Genomic DNA, 18,611 nt, shown 5'->3' on the forward strand with positions numbered 1-18,611 from the left:
ATTTTCTAGTGGACAAAAGGAATAACTTGCATAGCTATGGACAGGAAAGATATGCATTACTATCAGTTTTCTACATGTTAATATCTACCTTTCACAGAGTTGTAAAATAACCTGGTCAAAGACAATCAACCCTCCTACACTATTGGTGGGAATGTAAATTGGTACAGCCACTATGGAGAACAGTATGGAGGTTCCTTAAAAAACTAAAAATAGGGCTACTATATGATCTAGTAATCCCACTCCTGGGGATATATCCGGAGAAAACCATACTTCGAAAATATACATGCACCCCAATGTTCACTGCAGCACTATTTACAATAGCCAAGACGTGGAAGCAGCCTAAATGCCCATCGACAGATGAATGGATAAAGAAGATGTGGTACATATATACAATGGAATATCACTCAGCCATAAAGAAGAATGAAATAATGCCATTTGCAGCAACATGGATGGACCTAGAGAATTCTACGTGAAGCCAGACAGAGAAGGACAAATATCATATGATATCACTTACATGTGGAATCTAAAAAAATGGTAAATGAACTTATTTACAAAACAGAAATTAGACTAACAGACTTAGAAAACAAACTTATGGTTACCAAAGTGGAAAGGCAAGGTGGGGAGGGATAAATTAGGAGTTTGGGATTAACATATACACACTACTACACATAAAATAGATAATCCACAAGGACCTACTGTATAGCACAGGGAACTCTTACTCAATACTCTGTAATAACTTATATGGGAAAAGAATATGAAAAAGAATAGATATATGTATATGTATAACTAAGTCACTTTGCTGTATACCTGAAACTAACACAACATTGTAAATCAAATATACTCCAATATAAAAAATAAAGAAAAAATACAAAAAAAGAACATATTTACCACTCTCCACATCAAAACAAAACAAAACAAAAACAAAGATAATCCAAACCACATCCCTAGAGGATCAGAAAATCCCTGGAGGGTCCACTGGACAAGGCTTAGCCTTCTGTTGAAAGGACCCCCAGTAATCTCTTTGCCCACTTCAAAGTTTGACAGCTTTTCCTGACAGTCTTCCTTCCCCTGTGATCATACGTAATTTCAAAGAAAGATTATTCTTGATCCACAAGATTATTCTTGATTACTGAACTAGGTGCGTCAAGAGTGTTAATTCACCAAAGAGGCCTCCTTCAGCCTGCTTTGCAAAAAGCTAGAGTCATAGAGTATTGAATGATTCCAAATTAACTTCAGCCTGGAAATTATAAGGAATCTTGGATTGAACTTTTAAAAGCAACTTTTATTTGCTATAATAGGGGAGCAAAACTTGCCACCCCAAAATGTCTCTCTTTGGCATGTGGATTATTTTGAGCTGAAAACCATCAAGGCCTGAAGGACTCAGGAAGAACTCTTGACCTTCCCCCTAACTGCCTAAAAGAATGAAGATAGAGGACCTGTTCCAGGAAGGGAGCCATCACCATAGATCACTGTAGTATGAATTAGGTGTATGGACAGGAAGGGTCCTAGCAAAATCTGTTTGTTAAAATTCCTCTCTGTGTCCCATTGTCTCTGTAGGACCCAGCAAACATTTGTTTACCAACATTTGCTTTGTCATCTCCAAGTGAATTGCCTTCCTCCCCTTTGAGGTCCCAAATGAGCTCCCTGCAACATCCTCTTTCATCTTTAGCTGAAGATGGTATTTAAGGTGAGGGTTTAAGTCATTTTGGTGAGTAACTCAGTTTTCCTGGGTCTCTCCCATGTATACATGTTATTAAACTTTTGTTTGATTTTTTCCTGTTAATCTGTCTCATGCCAATTTAATTCTTAAACACTTCTAGGTTCTTCTGGCTGGTTTAAGGTAGGTACCTGCAGTACCTATACATTTGGGTGAATTTCTCTTTCCCTGAGGTTTCAAAAACTACTCCAAAGGCCTGCCTGGAAGTGACCTTCCTTGCTACCTGTGATGCTGGATCCTATAAGCTAGTCCCAGGCCAGTTTTCTTCGGAGGACTTTGTAGCCATTGGCTTCATAAGTACAGCCAAACTTTGTTCTTTAAAATGGCTTGTCACCCCTAGTTAACGGAACATCATTCTCAACTACACCATTCCAGGCAAGGCCTTGAGTGTATAATTGATTCTTCCAATTATATTCTGGTAAAAAGGAAGACATAGTCTTTTTTTTTTTTAATGTTTTTATGTTTTTTAATTTTGAATTAAAAAATTTTAATACAATTTTAAAGGTTATATTCCATTTACAGTTATTACAAAATATCGGCTATATTCCCCATGTTATACAATACATCCTTGAGCCTATCTTATACCCAATAGTTTGTACCTCCCAGTCCCCCCCATTTTGCCCCTCTCCCCACCACCGGTAACCTCTCGTTCTCTATATCTGTGAAGGGAAGATACACGTGTGTGTGTGTGTGTGTGTGTGTTTGCATATATATATATATATATATATATATATATATATATATACTTTTTTTTTTTTGGCCGTGCTGTGTGGCTTGCAGGATCTCAGTTTCCTGACCAGGGACTGAACCTGGGGAACAGCAGTGAAAGCCCGTAATTCTAACCACTAGGCCACCAGGGAGCTCCCCGGGAAGACATATTGTTAATGAACCTATGCCACTATATTGCCATGGGAAGTAAGGAAATTGTGTAAGACTTTCTGAATTCAGAGGAGGGGAATTGTGTCAGTGAGACTCATATATCATTTTTAAGTGTCTCATTTTGGTTTACAACAGCAGAATTTACAAAATTATTGTGAATAATAATATTATTATTGTATTGTAATAATACAATATTGTATTATTGTATTATTGTACAATACAATATTGTATTGTATTGTATTGTATTATTGTAATTATTGTGAATTACAGATAGCATAAGAAGAAGAAGAAAGGGCTTCCTTACATATCCAGGAGGTAGAACATTAAAACAAATCAACAATATTCCAAATAACTTCAATAACATTTCCCCCATCAATTCGTTCCATTCTGTGTAATGAATTCTTGTTCTGTTAGATCTTGGTTTAGCAGTCTGATGAAAACTTTTTGCTTTTCAACTATAAAGAATCCTAGAAATCCTGACTCCATCTACCAATATGCTCTGAAAGTTGCTGTCCTTTTCCACGAGGCTCTGTGACTATCATTCCTGGTTGAAGACACAAACTCTGGCCTGTAGATTATAGCAGAGTCTTTGATCAAGCATCAAAGGAAAAGAAAAACTATCTACAGTGTTAAAAAAACAAAATTCAAATAAGTAAATTTTGAAGCTCTTATTGACTTTTCAATTCATGAACCAGGCAGCATTCAGTCTAGCAGATAGAAAGGAGCTCCAAGAAGTTGTACAAAATAAAAGACTGTTACAGGCAGAAGGGAGTGGGAACACTAGGTAAAAAAGCGGGTTGGTTATTGCAAGATTACTTTCCTTTAGGGGACAGCAGGCGTCAACCAGGCAGATTAGCTAACTAGCGCTTATCAAGTGACACCTCATTGACTGGTTTAAGATTCCATTTCTGGGAGAGCTAAAACTAATGAAGTTGTCTCCTTTTGGTGATGAGGAGCTTAGCGTAAGCAACTCCATTTTGGGCCTCTTGTCTTGTTTTTAACAATAGATAACTCAGACTTAATCGCTATTGTTAATTTATTACTGATATTTTCCAAACGTGAGAAGTCTGATGAGGCTCACAATATGAATAGTACAACTGACAAGAGAATTTCACTCTTACTGTGCAAAAAACAAAGACCAAGAAAAAAAGCCTCCTTCCCCCTAGCCCTCCCAACCTCAGCCAGGTAGATAACGGCACAGGTGCAGAGCCCTGAGTTTCCACAGATTCAACCACAGGAAGGAGTGAGGGTGGGGAACCATCCAAATCCAGCCCTCAGCTAAAGCAAATAATAATGGCGAAAAGCTTAAAATAGATCCAGGGAGGAGCTCATTTTTGGGGCATAAGAAGCAGTGCAACACCTCAGGCATTTGTTTTGGAAATTGCTTTGGTTTGTTTTTACTTCCTTCTATTCTGTTGGAACAGAAAATACAGACCTTTTACGAACGTATTCACCACGTCTGACGATGAACTCATTTAGACCAGCCAAAATAATTGTCCGACAGGGACACAGGACTTCAACCTCAGTTCAGAAAATCCCTGACATCTGACGTAGGAGGATTTATAGGTTTAGTGGAAATTGCTTTTTCTCCTGCCCTCCAGATTACAGACTGTGGGTTGATTTTTTTTTTTTTTTTTTTGCATGAGTAAACATCTTTCTAATAATGAACAGAACAATAATGTGTTAAGAGAGAAAAAGAACATCCTTTTCCTTTTTTGCTGTTTCTTGAGAGAACTGTTTGGATTTGGAAACGCATGTTGGCTCTCCAGAACATGAAAGTTGGCCTTTTCCTTTTGTGGTGGCCATGGGCTTTGGCTACTGAAAGCAGAGTGCACTGGAGAAAAAGAGACGTACAGGAGATGTCGAAGAAAGGCAGGTGAGTGGACTTCTCCTGATCGAGGATCTAGGGGAAAAGAGTATGTAAAGCGAGCTTCTGGTTTTGTTGTGGAATCGTTTACAATATATGGTGTATCCCGTGGATGCCTTTTGCCTTTTTACTCCTTTTCCCTTTGTTTTCCTGCTTCCGCCTACTCCCCCTATTAGGAAGTTAGAATTATGTTTTCTTTTTAAATGATGCTAGATTTGATACAGTGCTATCATCGCATATTCTTCAATCTCTTAGGAATTGTCCTGGGTAAAACTAGATACTGGATAAAAGAATATATGCACATTAAAAAAAATAAGGGCAATTATTTGATGTTTGCATCCTAGGTTGGAGCAAATCTGGGAATTCTCAAATAACCCATGGGACCTCTAATTAGTGAGAATGATTCTGTGAGTTCTAATTATTTCTGCTAGATGTGTAAGTCCTTTCTAAAATCTTTTAAAAGAGAAGAAAGCAGCTGTCTTCAAGCTGTATGGCTAGGAGGATCATTAGGTTGTCCCCACCAGTAGTAAATCGGGAGGATGCAGGGATGGACCTGCCTGAGGACCAGCCGCTGCTGGTTACCAACACGGTACACACCACCCTGGCCATACCAGCCTGTGGAGGGAGCTTAGAGAGAGCCAGACTGATCCTTCAGCATCGGTCTCACCTGGGCAGCTCTGTGACAGAGCTGGTAATGGAATACCTGCATACCTGCTTGTCCGATATGCATCAATAAAATAGGACATTTGGAGATCCCCCTAATCCAACTCTCTCTCTTTTACTGAGGAAGAGATGGAGGCAGGAAGGGCACTGATTCTTGGTTCTTTATCAGCCTGAGTCCAAATTGAGCTTCAGCTTTCTTCATCTCTGAATGTAATATGATTAGAGGTCATAAAAAAGCAATTAGTATGGAAGGAAGTCCAGCTTTCTGGAGTTTGGGGCTAGCGGTTGGGCTGGGCGTCTGGTTCCTTAGTGCCCAGCTCTGTGTTTGAGAGAGCCCCTCCACACATGGGATCTGGAACAGCCAGCTCTGGCTCACAGCGCTTGTTTCAAGCTGTTTTAACAACATCACAAAGCTAGGAGCTGAAATATCCAGTGGTCATGGTGAGCCCTGGACGCAGACAGAGACCGCTGTGCACAAGCCACATGTCCTGTTACAGCCAGGAGTCAGAAGCTGCTGGGCAAACGGTGGAATCAGTGGAGCGGTGCTGCCATAGAGATGATCTGAACCAAATGTGCTCTCGAGGGTTAAAAACAACGACAGCATCAAATCCTATGGGTTGTTGCCAAAAACTTCTCAGCCTCCCTCCCAAGCCAGAGCTAGAGGGGCGACCTATTAGTAAACACCACTGAGGAAGAGAAGTCTAGAGAGTGAAATAGATTTTCTTTTAAAAACTACTTAAAAGAACTTGCACTTTTTTTAAATTATGAAAACCATATATGACCATTATTTCAAAAACCATAGGAACAAAAATTTTTTCAACACGCAGAAATCACCCATAATCCCCAAACCTAGAAGTAACCTTGTTAACATTTTTGTGTATTTTCTTCCAGTCTTTTTTTTTCTCTAAGCATATATTGAATATTTACTAGTCTGGGATTATTCTATGCATATAGTTTTGTCACCTCATTGTATTTAATACAATGATTTTGTCTGCTTATTTACTTTTTTGAAGTCTATAGAACTATCATTTGAATGGCCACACTATAATGCATAATAGTGTATAATTACCACCATTTAAGCATCTTCCTCTATTTGTGGACATTGAATTGCTTCCTCTTTGTTGTTATAAATATTCTGTATGAATATCTTTGTACATAAGGGTAGTTGTCTACATACACGATTATTTAGTTAAGATAGACTCCTGGAAGTGTACTGGGTCAAATGGCAGAAGAACATTGAAAGCTCCAATATAACTGGCAGAATTGCTTTCCAGAATGGTGAACCCAGCCAGGTTTTTGTTTTCATGTAGCCTCAACTTTTAAAGGCTCGCTTAATTTCAGCCAGACTCTAAACTCATAAGCTGCTGGTAATTTGTATCCAGGCTCCGTTTCATGGGTCATAATAATAACATAGGAAGCAAGGTGAACTCATGCACACAATGGGGGTGAGGAAAGTAAGGTGACTATGATGCAAAATGTAAGGAGGCCCTTGCACGACCTGAGAGGAAGTGCCTCCTTACATTTTGTGCCTTACTTGACTGACTCTCGGTAAAGATCAGAATGCCAGGGCAATGTTTCTAGAATGAATCAATACTTATGGTCTCTCCCTCCTCCCTGGAAGAATGAAGATCTAGGGACTTCCCTGGCGGTCCAGTGGTTAAGACTCTGTGCTCCCAATTTTGGGGGGACATGGGTTTGATCCCTGGTTGGGGAACTAAGATCCTGCAGGCCACACTGTGTGGCCAGAAAAAAAAAAAAAAGAATAAAGATCTAGCCTGTCTATACCACAGGCCCCTGGACAAATGCTGGCTCAAGCTCTAGGAGGGTAAACTGATCCCATCAGAAACAAAGTACCGTTATCATATTGCTTTGTCTTGCTAAAGAATTCAAATTTACTCTGAAGGTAGAGAGGATCTAATAGTTTCAGCTGATTTCCATTTTGGAGAGATGACACTGGTGGCAGGATGGCAGGAGGATGGGAAGGGTGCTATGGGGGGACAGAGAAAGTCACCCAGAGTGTCTGCCTTAGACCAGATGAGAGACGGTGAGAGCCGGAACTAGGATAATGTGAGTAGGATGAAATGAACAGATGGGGAAGATGGATGAGAGCTTTAAGGAGGTAGAATTGTCAGAATTAGATTGGGTGAAAGTCTAGCAGGTATTTGGATGGTATAACTGGGTAGAGGGCGGTACCAGGGAAGGGAGAGCAGGAAGAGAAGCACGTTTGGGGGAAAAGATGATGAGTTCAGTACGAGCATGTGGACCTGGATGTGCCTGCAAGATACCAGGAGATGGTTGTCCAGTTGACAGGAAAGTCCTACAGGTCCGCATCTCGGGAGGGAATTTGGGCCTGGAGATGTAGTTGTAAAGAGAGTCCTCCTAGGTGGTGGTGGATGAGGTGACCCAAAGACAGTGTGTAGCATAAAATAAGAGCAGGACAAAGGACAGAGCCTTGGGGACGAACAACATTTAAGGGGAGGATGGAGGAAGAGGACTCGGTGAAGGAAGCTGAAAATGAGGGACCAGAGAAATAGATGTAGCACTGGAATAGAGAGGTATCAAGGAGGCGAAGGGAGCATCTTTGGGACAGTTATCAGTTGCTCGTTACAGGGCAGGCACTGCCCTGGGCAATGGGTGCCTCGTCAATGACTGAATCAGATGGAGGCTCTGCCCGCAAGAGGCTTACAGACCAGAGAAGTGTTCCAGTGCTGTGTCAAAGGTTTCCAGAAGGAGGGAGCGATCAACAGGGTCAGATCCCATCAGAGTCAAAAATCAGTTAGGTAGAGGGCCAAGATGTGAGCGGGCCAAGAGATACGGTGCGAAGAGCCATTAACAACCTCAGCGAGAAGAGACGGGTGGTGGTGTGTTGAGAAGAGAAAACGGAGTGAGTGTGGTTCACTCTTAACAAGAAACCTGGCTGTGAACTGGGAGACTGAGACTAGAGAAGGTGAGAGGGAGAGACAGGCAAGAGCTTCCAGGCGAGGGGAGACGAGCGGGTTCAGGTGATGAAGGGCAGAGGCCAGGAGGGAGGCAGTGATCATGCACAAGGCACTGCTGTCACATCCTGTCCTGACAAAGCGCAAGCCTCTGGCTTATGGACAGCGTCTCTCTGATTGCCCTAAACACCGTGGAATGTGATTTTCTCTTAAGTTACTCGTGTTCTCTCTTCATCGCATCCCTTCATTCTCCAGAGAGTTTGCTGGAACTTTGAGTCTCTCCACTTTGTGCTTCTCTCTCATCTGGTATGAGCTGCCCCTCATACTGATGGCTTCCTGAGCCTCTGCTGGGCTGCTCCCATGCTCGTGACACCCGTCTCTTCCCACTTCCTCTGGCTCAAGTCCTTTCCTCCTCTAATATTTAGCACAGATGTCACCTTCTCTGAGCAGCCTTCCTTGGCCCTCCCCTACCCCTGCCTCTCAAGTCTCAGGTAACTTTCTTCCGAAATTCCACGGCCCCTGATGGGTCCTATCTCAGAGGACTAATCATTCAGCATTATCACTTTTCTTCATCTGTCTCAGCTTCTAGACTGTGAGCCCCTTGCGGGCTGTCTGCTCAGGCAGCCATAACAAAACACCACAGCCTGGGTGGCTTAAACAACAGACATTCATTTTCTCATAGTCCTGGAGGCTAGAAGGCCATGATCAAGATGCTGGCAAATTCGATTTCTGGTAAGGACTCTCTTCCTGCCTTGTAGATGCCTCCTTCTCACATGGCCTTTCCTCTGTGCTTGCCAATGGGGAGTGGGGTAGGCGGGAGGTTCCAGGTGTCTCTTCCTCTCCTTATGAGGACACCAGTCCTACTGGGTCTGGGGCCCACCCTCATGATCTCATTTAACCTTAAGTACCTCCCTAAAGGCCCTATCTCCAAATACAGTCACACGAAGGGTTAGGGGACTCTATGAATTGGGGAGGGGCACAATTCAGTTCAGAACAAGGGCTCAACCAGCACATTTATTCTTGTCTCCCCAGGTTTAAGTACAATATCTGGTAGATAGTAGATGCTCAAGAAATGTTGGGCATGAATAAATGAGTGACTCCTAACCCTTGCTATTCCTGTACTTCACTCACTCATTCCTTCAGTCATTCATTCATTCAACAAATATGTATTGACCACACTGCCCCAGGCGCTGGAGGCAATGGTGAGGAAAGTGGACCTCACTCCTTCCCGTGACGTGCTGACAGTTTAGTGGGGGTGACAGACCTTAATCCAATAATTTTTACGGAACGTCAGAATATCAAAGACTTTAGAAATCCCTTCCTTTTAAAGATGAGGAGAGAAAGGCCCAGAAAGGTATGGAACTCATGCCACCCCGCGTACCCTCAGAGTTCCGCGTCCCCTGTTTCTCTACTTCCTGTGCCCTCCTCTGACCACCATAAAATGAGAACAGGAAGTTCTATTCATGGATGTGAAAGTCGGGTTGAACCATATGAGAATGTTTTGATACTTCAAAAACAGTGGAATATCAGCCGTTCCACGTGGTTCTAGCTAACATTTTCTTGTTTAATCCTTACAGCGATCCCCTAAGGTTAGTATTATTCCCCCATTTTATGGGAAACTGGGAAACAGAAAGATCAAGTAACCCACCCAAGGTTAACAGCTAATTGGTGGCCACCCTGGGATTCAAACTGAAGTCTGAATGGTGCCAAATCAGTGGCCCTTCCAATACCACGAGCGGCCTCGTTACAGAAATCTAACTTCCAACAAGTGATTGTGACTTGTGATTTCTGTGACATTGGGATCTGTGACCCCCTGTTCTAGGCCTGGTCTCCTCCCCATTCCTCGGGTGAGAGGGCGGGAGGTCACTAGGCTGAGAAGTCACCCAGCAACTTCTCATTCCCAAATGCATCGCAGGCTCCTTGATGTACATACGCTTTGTTTTGTTTTGTTTAACGGCTGGTGTATTTAATTAGTGATGGGAATTCCACTCATAAGACATTTATTGTGAGTCTAAAGTGTTCAAAGCCATATAGGTACGTTGTGAATAGGATATGATCACTAAACAAAGGTTGCTCATAAAGCAGGTGGTGTTGGTATTAGGGACAGATATTGATCTGCAAGTTAGAAAGTAGAATGTTCTATAACGTATGGGAAAAATACAGCCTGAGAATTCTGATAAAGAGAATAGGTGGGGAAAATTCAGAGCTTTAAACTAAAAAAAAAAAAGTAACGCAGTGTCTTCGAATGGGAAGGCATAGAGAATTTATGTTCAGACATACGTACAAGGAAAAAGGGATGCTCTAGGTCGAGATTTTACCTGAAAAGCAGGTGGACAAACATGCTCCTGCTGTGCCCTCTTGTGTCCCTGGGAGGGCCATAGCAGGCCAGGTCTGTGAGTTGAGGACCCATCAGGTCGGTGGGAACCTGGGTCTGTCATGGTGGCAAGAAGAAGGCTTGATCAGAGGAACCCAAGATAACACAGAGGCCACATCCAAGCTGGGCTGGTCCCACCCACACCAGACACAGCCTTCTGGGTCCAGGTGACTCAGGTCTCCCACGGGTATGCAGACTTCAGGTGTCAAGGAATATTCACACTCTGGATTAGTGAGGGTTCTCCAGAGAAGTAGAACCAATAGGATATATGTAATACCTATTTATCTCTCTCTCTCTCTATCTTACCCACACATATGAGTATTGTGTAACATATATAGTGTAATATGTGTGTGTATGTGTGTGTGTGTGTGTGTGTGTGTATGGATGAGTTCCATACCTTTCACCTTCTCCTAAGGTCTTCAGTTGATTTGATGAGACCTACCCACATTATGAAGGGTAGTCTGCTTTATTTAAAGGCTACTGATTTAAATGTTAATCACATCTTAAGAATAGCTTCACAGCAACATCTAGGCTGGCATTTAACTAAAAACTGGTACCATAGCCTAACCAAGTTGACACCTAAAATTACCTATCACACCTTCTTAGAGGCAGTGTTTTGAAACAGAGATTATTGGTTACCCCAAAATCCACTTAGTGAGGAATCAAAGGAAATAAACTATTTATACTTGAGGGAAAATACACAATACTGACTCATGATGTGGACGAATGCACAGCCTCTATAGCAATTCAAGAAATGCAATGTAAATAACATTATGATAACATAAATAAACACAATAAATAAAAATTAAATGCACACACGCACACCCCATGCTGGCGGGTCCGGGGGAACACAAAACCGTCTTTGTGGGGCTCTGACAGTGGACTGACCCTTTCCACATCGCCGTCTGCCAATAGGACTAGAGCTGTAAAGTACCTCTAACGTCTGAGGGATGATGCTTCTGGAATAGACTTGAAAGGTCTCAAAGCTGCCCTGTGGCCCAATCCCTTATTTCATGGCAGAGGAAACAGACTTGGAGAGAGGAGGAACGTGACATGTTCTCTCATCAGTCAGAAAAGCCGGGGCTCCCGGCAGTGTGCCAGCCCCCTGACTGCCCAGTGCCCTCCCTGCCGCGACAGGTCACTGCCTCAAAGACCTGTGCAGAAGAGCAGGGCGTGCAAACGTCACAGAAGCATCACTTGGTTGGAAAACCAAGACGCTAGCCCATGTTCAGCCTTAGCTCAGCGGCAGAGGGAGCGCAGCTGGTCTGGCGTGGGTCTCCTCTCCCTTCTGCTGTCCAACCAGCTCGGCCACGCTGAGCAAGTCCCGTCTCATGGCCTTTGTCCCTGCTGTGCCTCTGCCTGGACCACTCTTTTCCAGAATCAGCAGGTCGTTCTCTCACCTCCCTCAGGCCTCTGCTAGGTTGTCACCCTCTCAGGGATGTGTTTCCTGGCCACCGAAATAAAACAACCCCCCCAGTGGCCCATTCCCTAACCCCTAACCCTGCTTACCATCATAGCCCCGAATTTTGTTCCCATAAGGTAAGATGGAGCCCACACGGTTCCACGGATGTGTGTCCGTGAGGATTTCCTTCAAAGTTTTGGCTTGGGCACGAACAGTTACGGGCAACCCCAAGAATCCATCACCAAAGCTCCCAAGCCAGAGGGACCCTGGTGGGAAGTCAGGCTCAAACTGTAAGAGTGCCTGGCTTTGGGACCTGCCACTGCCACATTCTCACACCGTGACTTTGGACAAGTCGCTGGATATCTTCAAGTCTGCCCCTTCTGTAGAGTGGAGTCAATTATGTCTATCACCTCAGGGTTATGGTAAGGATCGTGTGGGCCAATGCATGTCAAAGAACTTTGACGGTAAAGCTCGAAAACCCATAAAGATGCTGGGCCTCATTTATGCCATCCTGTGGTGGATGCAGATCAGAAACGCCAGTGCAGACCCTCATCCACCAGGAGCCCCGCAGAGCTCGTCTTTGCTTTGAGGACAGTCATACTCTACACATCACCCAGTGATGTTCCCTGATTTGCCAACATGGAGGCCCTGCCCAGGGAAAGGAGACCACTTTAGGGTGTCTTGCCCTGTCTGAACTCACACTGAACTCACATGCTATTGACATGATGGGACCCAATCATGTTCCTAAGTCGTCTTTGTAATCAAAGTTCTAGAGCATGGCCAGGAATCAATCTGGAGCTTAACCTCAGCAGTTTCCACGATACTCTTTTTTTCTTCTTTGTGAATCTCAAGAAAGTGTCCTTCTATCTCCAGTTTTCTGGCTTCTCTCCTATTTTCCAGGTTTTCTCTGCTGCAGGATCCTTAAGTTTCTTGAGCTGTAATTCATCTGGGTCTGTAGGCTTGAGTTCCATTAAAAAAGCTAGAGCAGTTGTTCTCTATGTTGGCTGAGGAGGTCTGAAAGCTGTTGATGGCTGGGTCCCACCTTTGGTCTGGGGTGTGGCCTGGGAGTTTTTAAGTCTCTCAAGTGAACCCAGTGTGTGATCAAGGCTGAGAAACACTGAGTGAGATTATCTCAGGGTATCATTTTCACCACGATGGTCAGCAACTAATTCTTTTCACTCTTCCCTTCCCAATTTGAAGACCATTCTCTCTGATGGAGAATATCAAAGTAAAATTGGATCTGTTAGCAGAATTACGGCCTTATCGTAATTGTTCACATTGTTCCATCTTCTCCAAGCAGTACTTCCTTCTACTGACTGTCCTGGTTCAGAATCCAACTTTAAAGAATTCTGCTTGTCTTTAGCACCTTTCTTGAGCCTTGCCTCGTTTACACCTTGGTCTTCTTGGCACATTGCTTATGGACCCATTCATCTCTTTGGAATGCACCTGTGGGTTTGTGTTTCTCCTTCCATATTTTGTATATATCTTAGTAAAGTCTGAGCTCTGCAAACCGTTAGGAGCTGGGGCCACAGGGATGTATGAGATAGAGTCCCTCCGACATAGAGTGCACAGGGGAGTGGGTGGGATGATCAGAAAGCCCCCGCTGTGCAGGATGGAGCACATTCTAATGAAGGTATTGACTTCAGTGAGAAGGAGGGAAGCCCAGGAATTCTTCCCGGAGGAGGTGATATGGATCTGGGTGTGCAAGGCGTCATCTGGGTAAGAAAGGGTAGGAAGACTAATGGAAAGGACCTTCCAGATAGATGGGACAGCAGGAGCAAAGGCATGGGGTGTATAATTGGCAGCTGCAAGAAGAGGGGGGCAGAGCGGGAGCTGCAGCTGGGGAGGTGGGCAGGAGGCTTATTATGGGCCTTGTATGCCTAAGTTCTATAGATTTCACTTTGAGGGTGAAGGGCTGTAAGAGGGGAAGTGGCATGATTGTGATTTCTGTACCATGCTGTTGGTGTGATGGTTGGATTAGAGTAGGGTGAGACCAGAGGCGAGGAAGTCTGCTGCCTCCCATGGGAGAGATGATGGGCAGAGGGAGTGGGAATGGAGAGGCCAGGATGCTGAGAGAGACTGTGAGGAGGAGGTTCAGCCAGGACTGGCTGAGTGCCTGGAATGGGCAAGGCTGGCCTGTCCAGGAGGGCAGCCCTGTGGACAGATACACCTCCCAGCAGTGCAGCTAGGGCTGCACAGGCCCCACTGCTCTCCATGGCCCTGGATGGGGGTGTGAAGGAGGATGACATCCAGGTGATTTGGACCACGTTCAGGATTTCTCTCCTTGGCTATTCATATGCCAAGAAAGCAAGAACATTTCATTAGCAAGTTCTTTCTTTTTTTTTGTGTGTGTCTGGATTTTTAAAAATTGAAGTGTAGTTGAGGTACAATATTAAATAAGTTACAGGTGTACAATATAGTGGTTCACAATTTTTAAAGGTTATACCCAATTTATAGTTATTGTAAAATATTGGCTATAGTCCCTGTGTTGTACAATACATCCTTGTAGCTTATTTATTTTATACGTAGTAGTTTGTACATCTTAATCCCTTACCCCTATCTTGCCCCTCCTCCCTTCCCTCTCCTCCCTGGTAACCACTAATTTGTTCTCTATATCTGTGAGTCTGTTGCTTTTTTGTTATATTTACTAGTTTGTTTTATTTTTTAGATTCCACATATAAGTGATATACAGTATTTTTCTTTCTCTGTCTGACTTATTTTACTAAGTATAATGCCCTCCAAGTCCATCCATGTCACTGCAAATGGCATTATTTCATTCTTTTTTTATGGCTGAGTAATATTCTGTTGTATATATAGACCACATCTTCTTTATCCATTCATCTGTTGATAGACACTTAGGTTGCTTCCATATCTTGGCAATTGTAAATAATGCTGCTATGAACAATGGGGTGCATGTATCTTTTTGAATTAATTTTTTTTGTTTTTTTGGATATATGCCCAGGGGTGGAATTGCTGGGTCATATGGTCCATTAGCTAGTTCTTGCTTCCTTGTCAAACTTAAGTTCTCTACCTTCTCAGGGGTGAAATAAACAGCAAAGTGAAGTATAGCTTATCAAGTGCTCTGCTATTGGCTGAATGAGACTTCCGGCAGATCCCTTGCTTCTCACAGTCTCCCATCCCTGTTTTATCTAACCTCTGGGAGGTGTTTTGAGAAAACATCATCCACATACAAACTGATGAGGAACTACAGCAAGGAAACATCAAGAAGAAGAACCATAGGTCAGAACTTTTCCTTCTCTCCAAGAAGATAGAATAAAGATATCAATAGATGTTCAAAAAACGTACACCCGCTGTTCATTCTAAAAAGCTGTCTCAAATGTCATCCTGTATCATCGTAACTTGGGACATGTCAATTCCTCCTTCATAACTTTCCAGGGACTCATTCAGTAAATGCACTCGTTTAATCAGTGAGTGGCCACCAGTTTTCTGCAAGGTCCATGCTGGCTTCTCTTTGAGGGGAAAGGTAAGCTTGGGTGTTCCACATCTAACCCAAATTCCAGGCAATGGGAGCCGGGTCTTCCATCGAGACACTGTAGCCAAACTTGCCTCTCACCCTCAGAACCAGAGCCTCTGGATTTGACTCCTGGCTCCTTCACTTTTACAAGTTATTCAAACCCTCTGTGTCTTAGTTTCCTCGTGTATAAAATGGGGACAGTGGCAAAGCATACCTCACAGGGTTGTTCTGAACACTAACCCAAGTTAATACATGTAATATAGTTAGCATGATAACTGGCAGAGTGTTCAGGCAGTGTTAGTTATTCCCATTATTTGATGTGTGTCACACTTCATTTCAAGGTTAATAATCATACCTTGGCTGGTAAAAAGATGCTGATGACATGAAAAATATTTCAAGATGTATTGTAACTTGAGTTAGAAGCAAGTTACAATATTTCTCTCTCTCTCTCAGGAGTGTAAGGATATACTCAGGATGGCACAGGTTATTTCTCAGTGGTTTTCAGCCTCTCCTTTACGCTTAAATCTATTTTTCAAAAAGTTTTAACATGGGCATGTAAACAGAAAAAAAGTTATTTTAAAATATTAAACAACAACACTAAAAAAAAGACTTTAAGGGAGTTCCCTGGAGGTCAAGTGGTTAGGACTTGGGACTTTCACTGCCGTGGCCCGGGGTTCAATCCCTGGTCTGGGAACTAAGATCCTGCAAGCCGTGTGGTGAGGCCAAAAACAAAAAGACTTTAAGCATCCTATTTATCAGTTTTTTCTAAGCTAGAATCTAAGCTTCATGACGGCAAAGGCAGTGACATTTCAGAATTTGACAAACCTCCCTTTAGTCAGTGCCCAGTTCTGTTTCAGGCTGGGCCAAAGCCACAGTAAGACCGGGGCCAAACCTGATTTTCATTCCTACCCCCTCTTTTGGTCCCTCCTGGCTCTCTTTTCTGGTGCCCGTCCAAGGGGGCTAATCCCTTCCTTCATTCACGAACATGTGCTGGGAGTCCACAGGGGCCCAGCACTGTGCAAAGTGCTGAAGATGAAGAGGACGCTGCCCTCGGTGGCCTGTGGTCTCATCCTGCCCCTCCTGACCATCTGCCCGTAGCCCAACAGGCCGCCCTCCCTCTAATCTTAGCCCTTCCCCGCCCCTTGGGACCTGCTCCCGCACACCTGCCCCTGCTCCACTTTGCCACGGATGACATAATCCCCATGCATCAGCCCTGATGTGACCCTGGGCATCAGTCTGGTCCTGACAGAAAACAGCACCGCACTCAAAAGGGCTTAACCAATAATTGAATAAAGGGACCGCTCGCAGAGCTGTGCGAAGGGTTCAGGGAAGCAGCCGGGCAGGTGGATGCCCCCCAAGCACTAGGAACAGGAGGAAGCCATGACTGCCCATAGGCCTGAAGGGTAAATTGTGTTGTTGGGGCTTATCGACGATACTGCGATTGCCTGTAATCACAGAGCAACACAGACATTGCTAGTCCCTGGCAGCAAAGCAGAGGGGGAAGGAGGAATAAACACCCTGTGTTTCATCTCCTGCCGGTGCCCATTTGGCTGCATCCCTAAGCCCGGCAGCAAGGATGCCCAAGAGATACAGTCCACCTGGCAACGTGTTCCTCTCCGTACTGACAGTTTCATGGTAGATCCAGGTTAAGAACGCCATCAATTTCAGCGGGGGAGATAGCTTAGGTCAGACCTTTTCAAATCAGGCCTTCTGAGTAATTAATCCTCCAGTTCCTGTTCCTGTGGGTCCTGCGAAAATGCTCATCAAAAAGCTAAATTAATGCATTGCAGCTTCATAGTTGGTTTTCTTTTTTCTTTCACATTTTATTCTGGTTAGATTTGAAGCAAATCTGGAGGGTGAGGGATGCTTTGTTGATTTGAGTACCTAGACTCTCTAGAACACCTTTATTTTATTATTATTATTTTAATATATATATATATTTTTAATTAATTAATTAATTAATTAATTTTTGGCTGTGTTGGGTCTTCGTTTCTGTGCGAGGGCTTTCTCTAGTTGTGGCAAGTGGGGGTCACTCTTCATCGCGGTGCGTGGGCCTCTCACTATCGCGGCCTCTCTTGTTGCGGAGCACAGGCTCCAGATGCGCAGGCTCAGTAGTTGTGGCTCACGGGCCCAGCTGCTCCGCGGCATGTGGGATCTTCCCAGACCAGGGCTCGAACCCGTGTCCCCTGCATTGGCAGGCAGATTCTCAACCACTGCGCCACCAGGGAAGCCCCAGAACACCTTTATTTTTAATTTTCATGGTAAGCCTCAAAGACAGAGACCAGGAGCACACAAAGATAACCTCAAGTAAGGCAGACACTGGCCAGAGGTGCACACACACCATCCTGAGGGGGTCTCTTCCCCGCACCTCGGCTGCAGTGATTTTCAGCAGCACCCCAACCACTGGCCAAGGGGCAGGAAGCAGAGGGTGGGACAAAAGGAAGGGGGAGCTGAAAAGGAGGAGAAGGGAGGGGGCTCCCGGCTCCAGTGGGAGAGAGAGAGGAGGTGGGCGGCAAGGGGGACCCCAGCTTCCTCCATTCCATCCACCAGCAGTGTAGCTCCGTCCTGATTCACTAGTTCCAGTTCTTCCCCTGGGCCGCTGCCTTTGCTGCCAGCACAATGATTTCCTTCCTTTAGGAGGAATCTTCCTCGTTGGCTCAGAAACGACAATGGCTCCTCCCATTTGCGTTCCACCTTAGAGTTTGAGAAGCACATGCACACGCATGATCTCATTGGCCCCTCACACCCCTGGTCAGGTCACAGAGCTTCACCTTGAATCAGGCGAGAAAACCGAGTCTCAAGGAAATAAGATGCCCATAGGCACAGAGCAGGCAGGTCAGTGGAGGGCAGAGCTCTGTTTTTCTGTCTCCCAGACATATTTCCCCCCCCACCCCAAAGGATAAGGAATTACTTCAGGAAAGCAGGTAGCAAAGGAGTTTAAGGGTGGACGGAGCCAGTTATAAGGAAGGAAACTGCGTGTTGAGGATGAATGCATCAGGGCCGTGGTTCTCAAAGTACTGTCTGCTGACCACCGGTAGCAGGAGCAACTGGGAACTCATTAGAGATGCAAATTGTTAGACCTCACCCCAGACCTACTAAATCAGAAGCTATGGGGCAAAGAGAGGTCCAGGAACCTAGGTTTGAACCAGCCCTCTAGGAGATGCTGATGCAGGCCAAAGTGTGGGAAATGTGCATCGAAAGGAAGAAGTGTGTGTGTGTGTGTGTGTGTGTGTGTGTGTTACCCGGGAGAGCATACACACTGGTGTTGGGACAAGGAGGAACTAGGGGAGCAGTTCAC

The 18,611-nt window shown here is 44.4% G+C and overlaps 1 protein-coding gene across 1 annotated transcript in view; it reads left to right on the plus strand.

Moving 5' to 3' along the window:
• The first annotated feature begins 4,350 nt into the window (after positions 1 to 4,350).
• GABRR1 (gamma-aminobutyric acid type A receptor subunit rho1) overlaps positions 4,351 to 18,611 on the plus strand; it is a 31,578-nt gene continuing 17,317 nt past the window's right edge. Inside the window, exon 1 of the mRNA XM_068551054.1 lies at positions 4,351 to 4,472. Within this exon, the coding sequence (XP_068407155.1) occupies positions 4,351 to 4,472 (122 nt within the window). The remainder of the gene's footprint in view (positions 4,473 to 18,611) is intronic.

This window comes from Eschrichtius robustus, chromosome 9 (assembly GCF_028021215.1).
Source record: "Eschrichtius robustus isolate mEscRob2 chromosome 9, mEscRob2.pri, whole genome shotgun sequence".
Lineage (NCBI taxonomy): Eukaryota > Metazoa > Chordata > Mammalia > Artiodactyla > Eschrichtiidae > Eschrichtius > Eschrichtius robustus.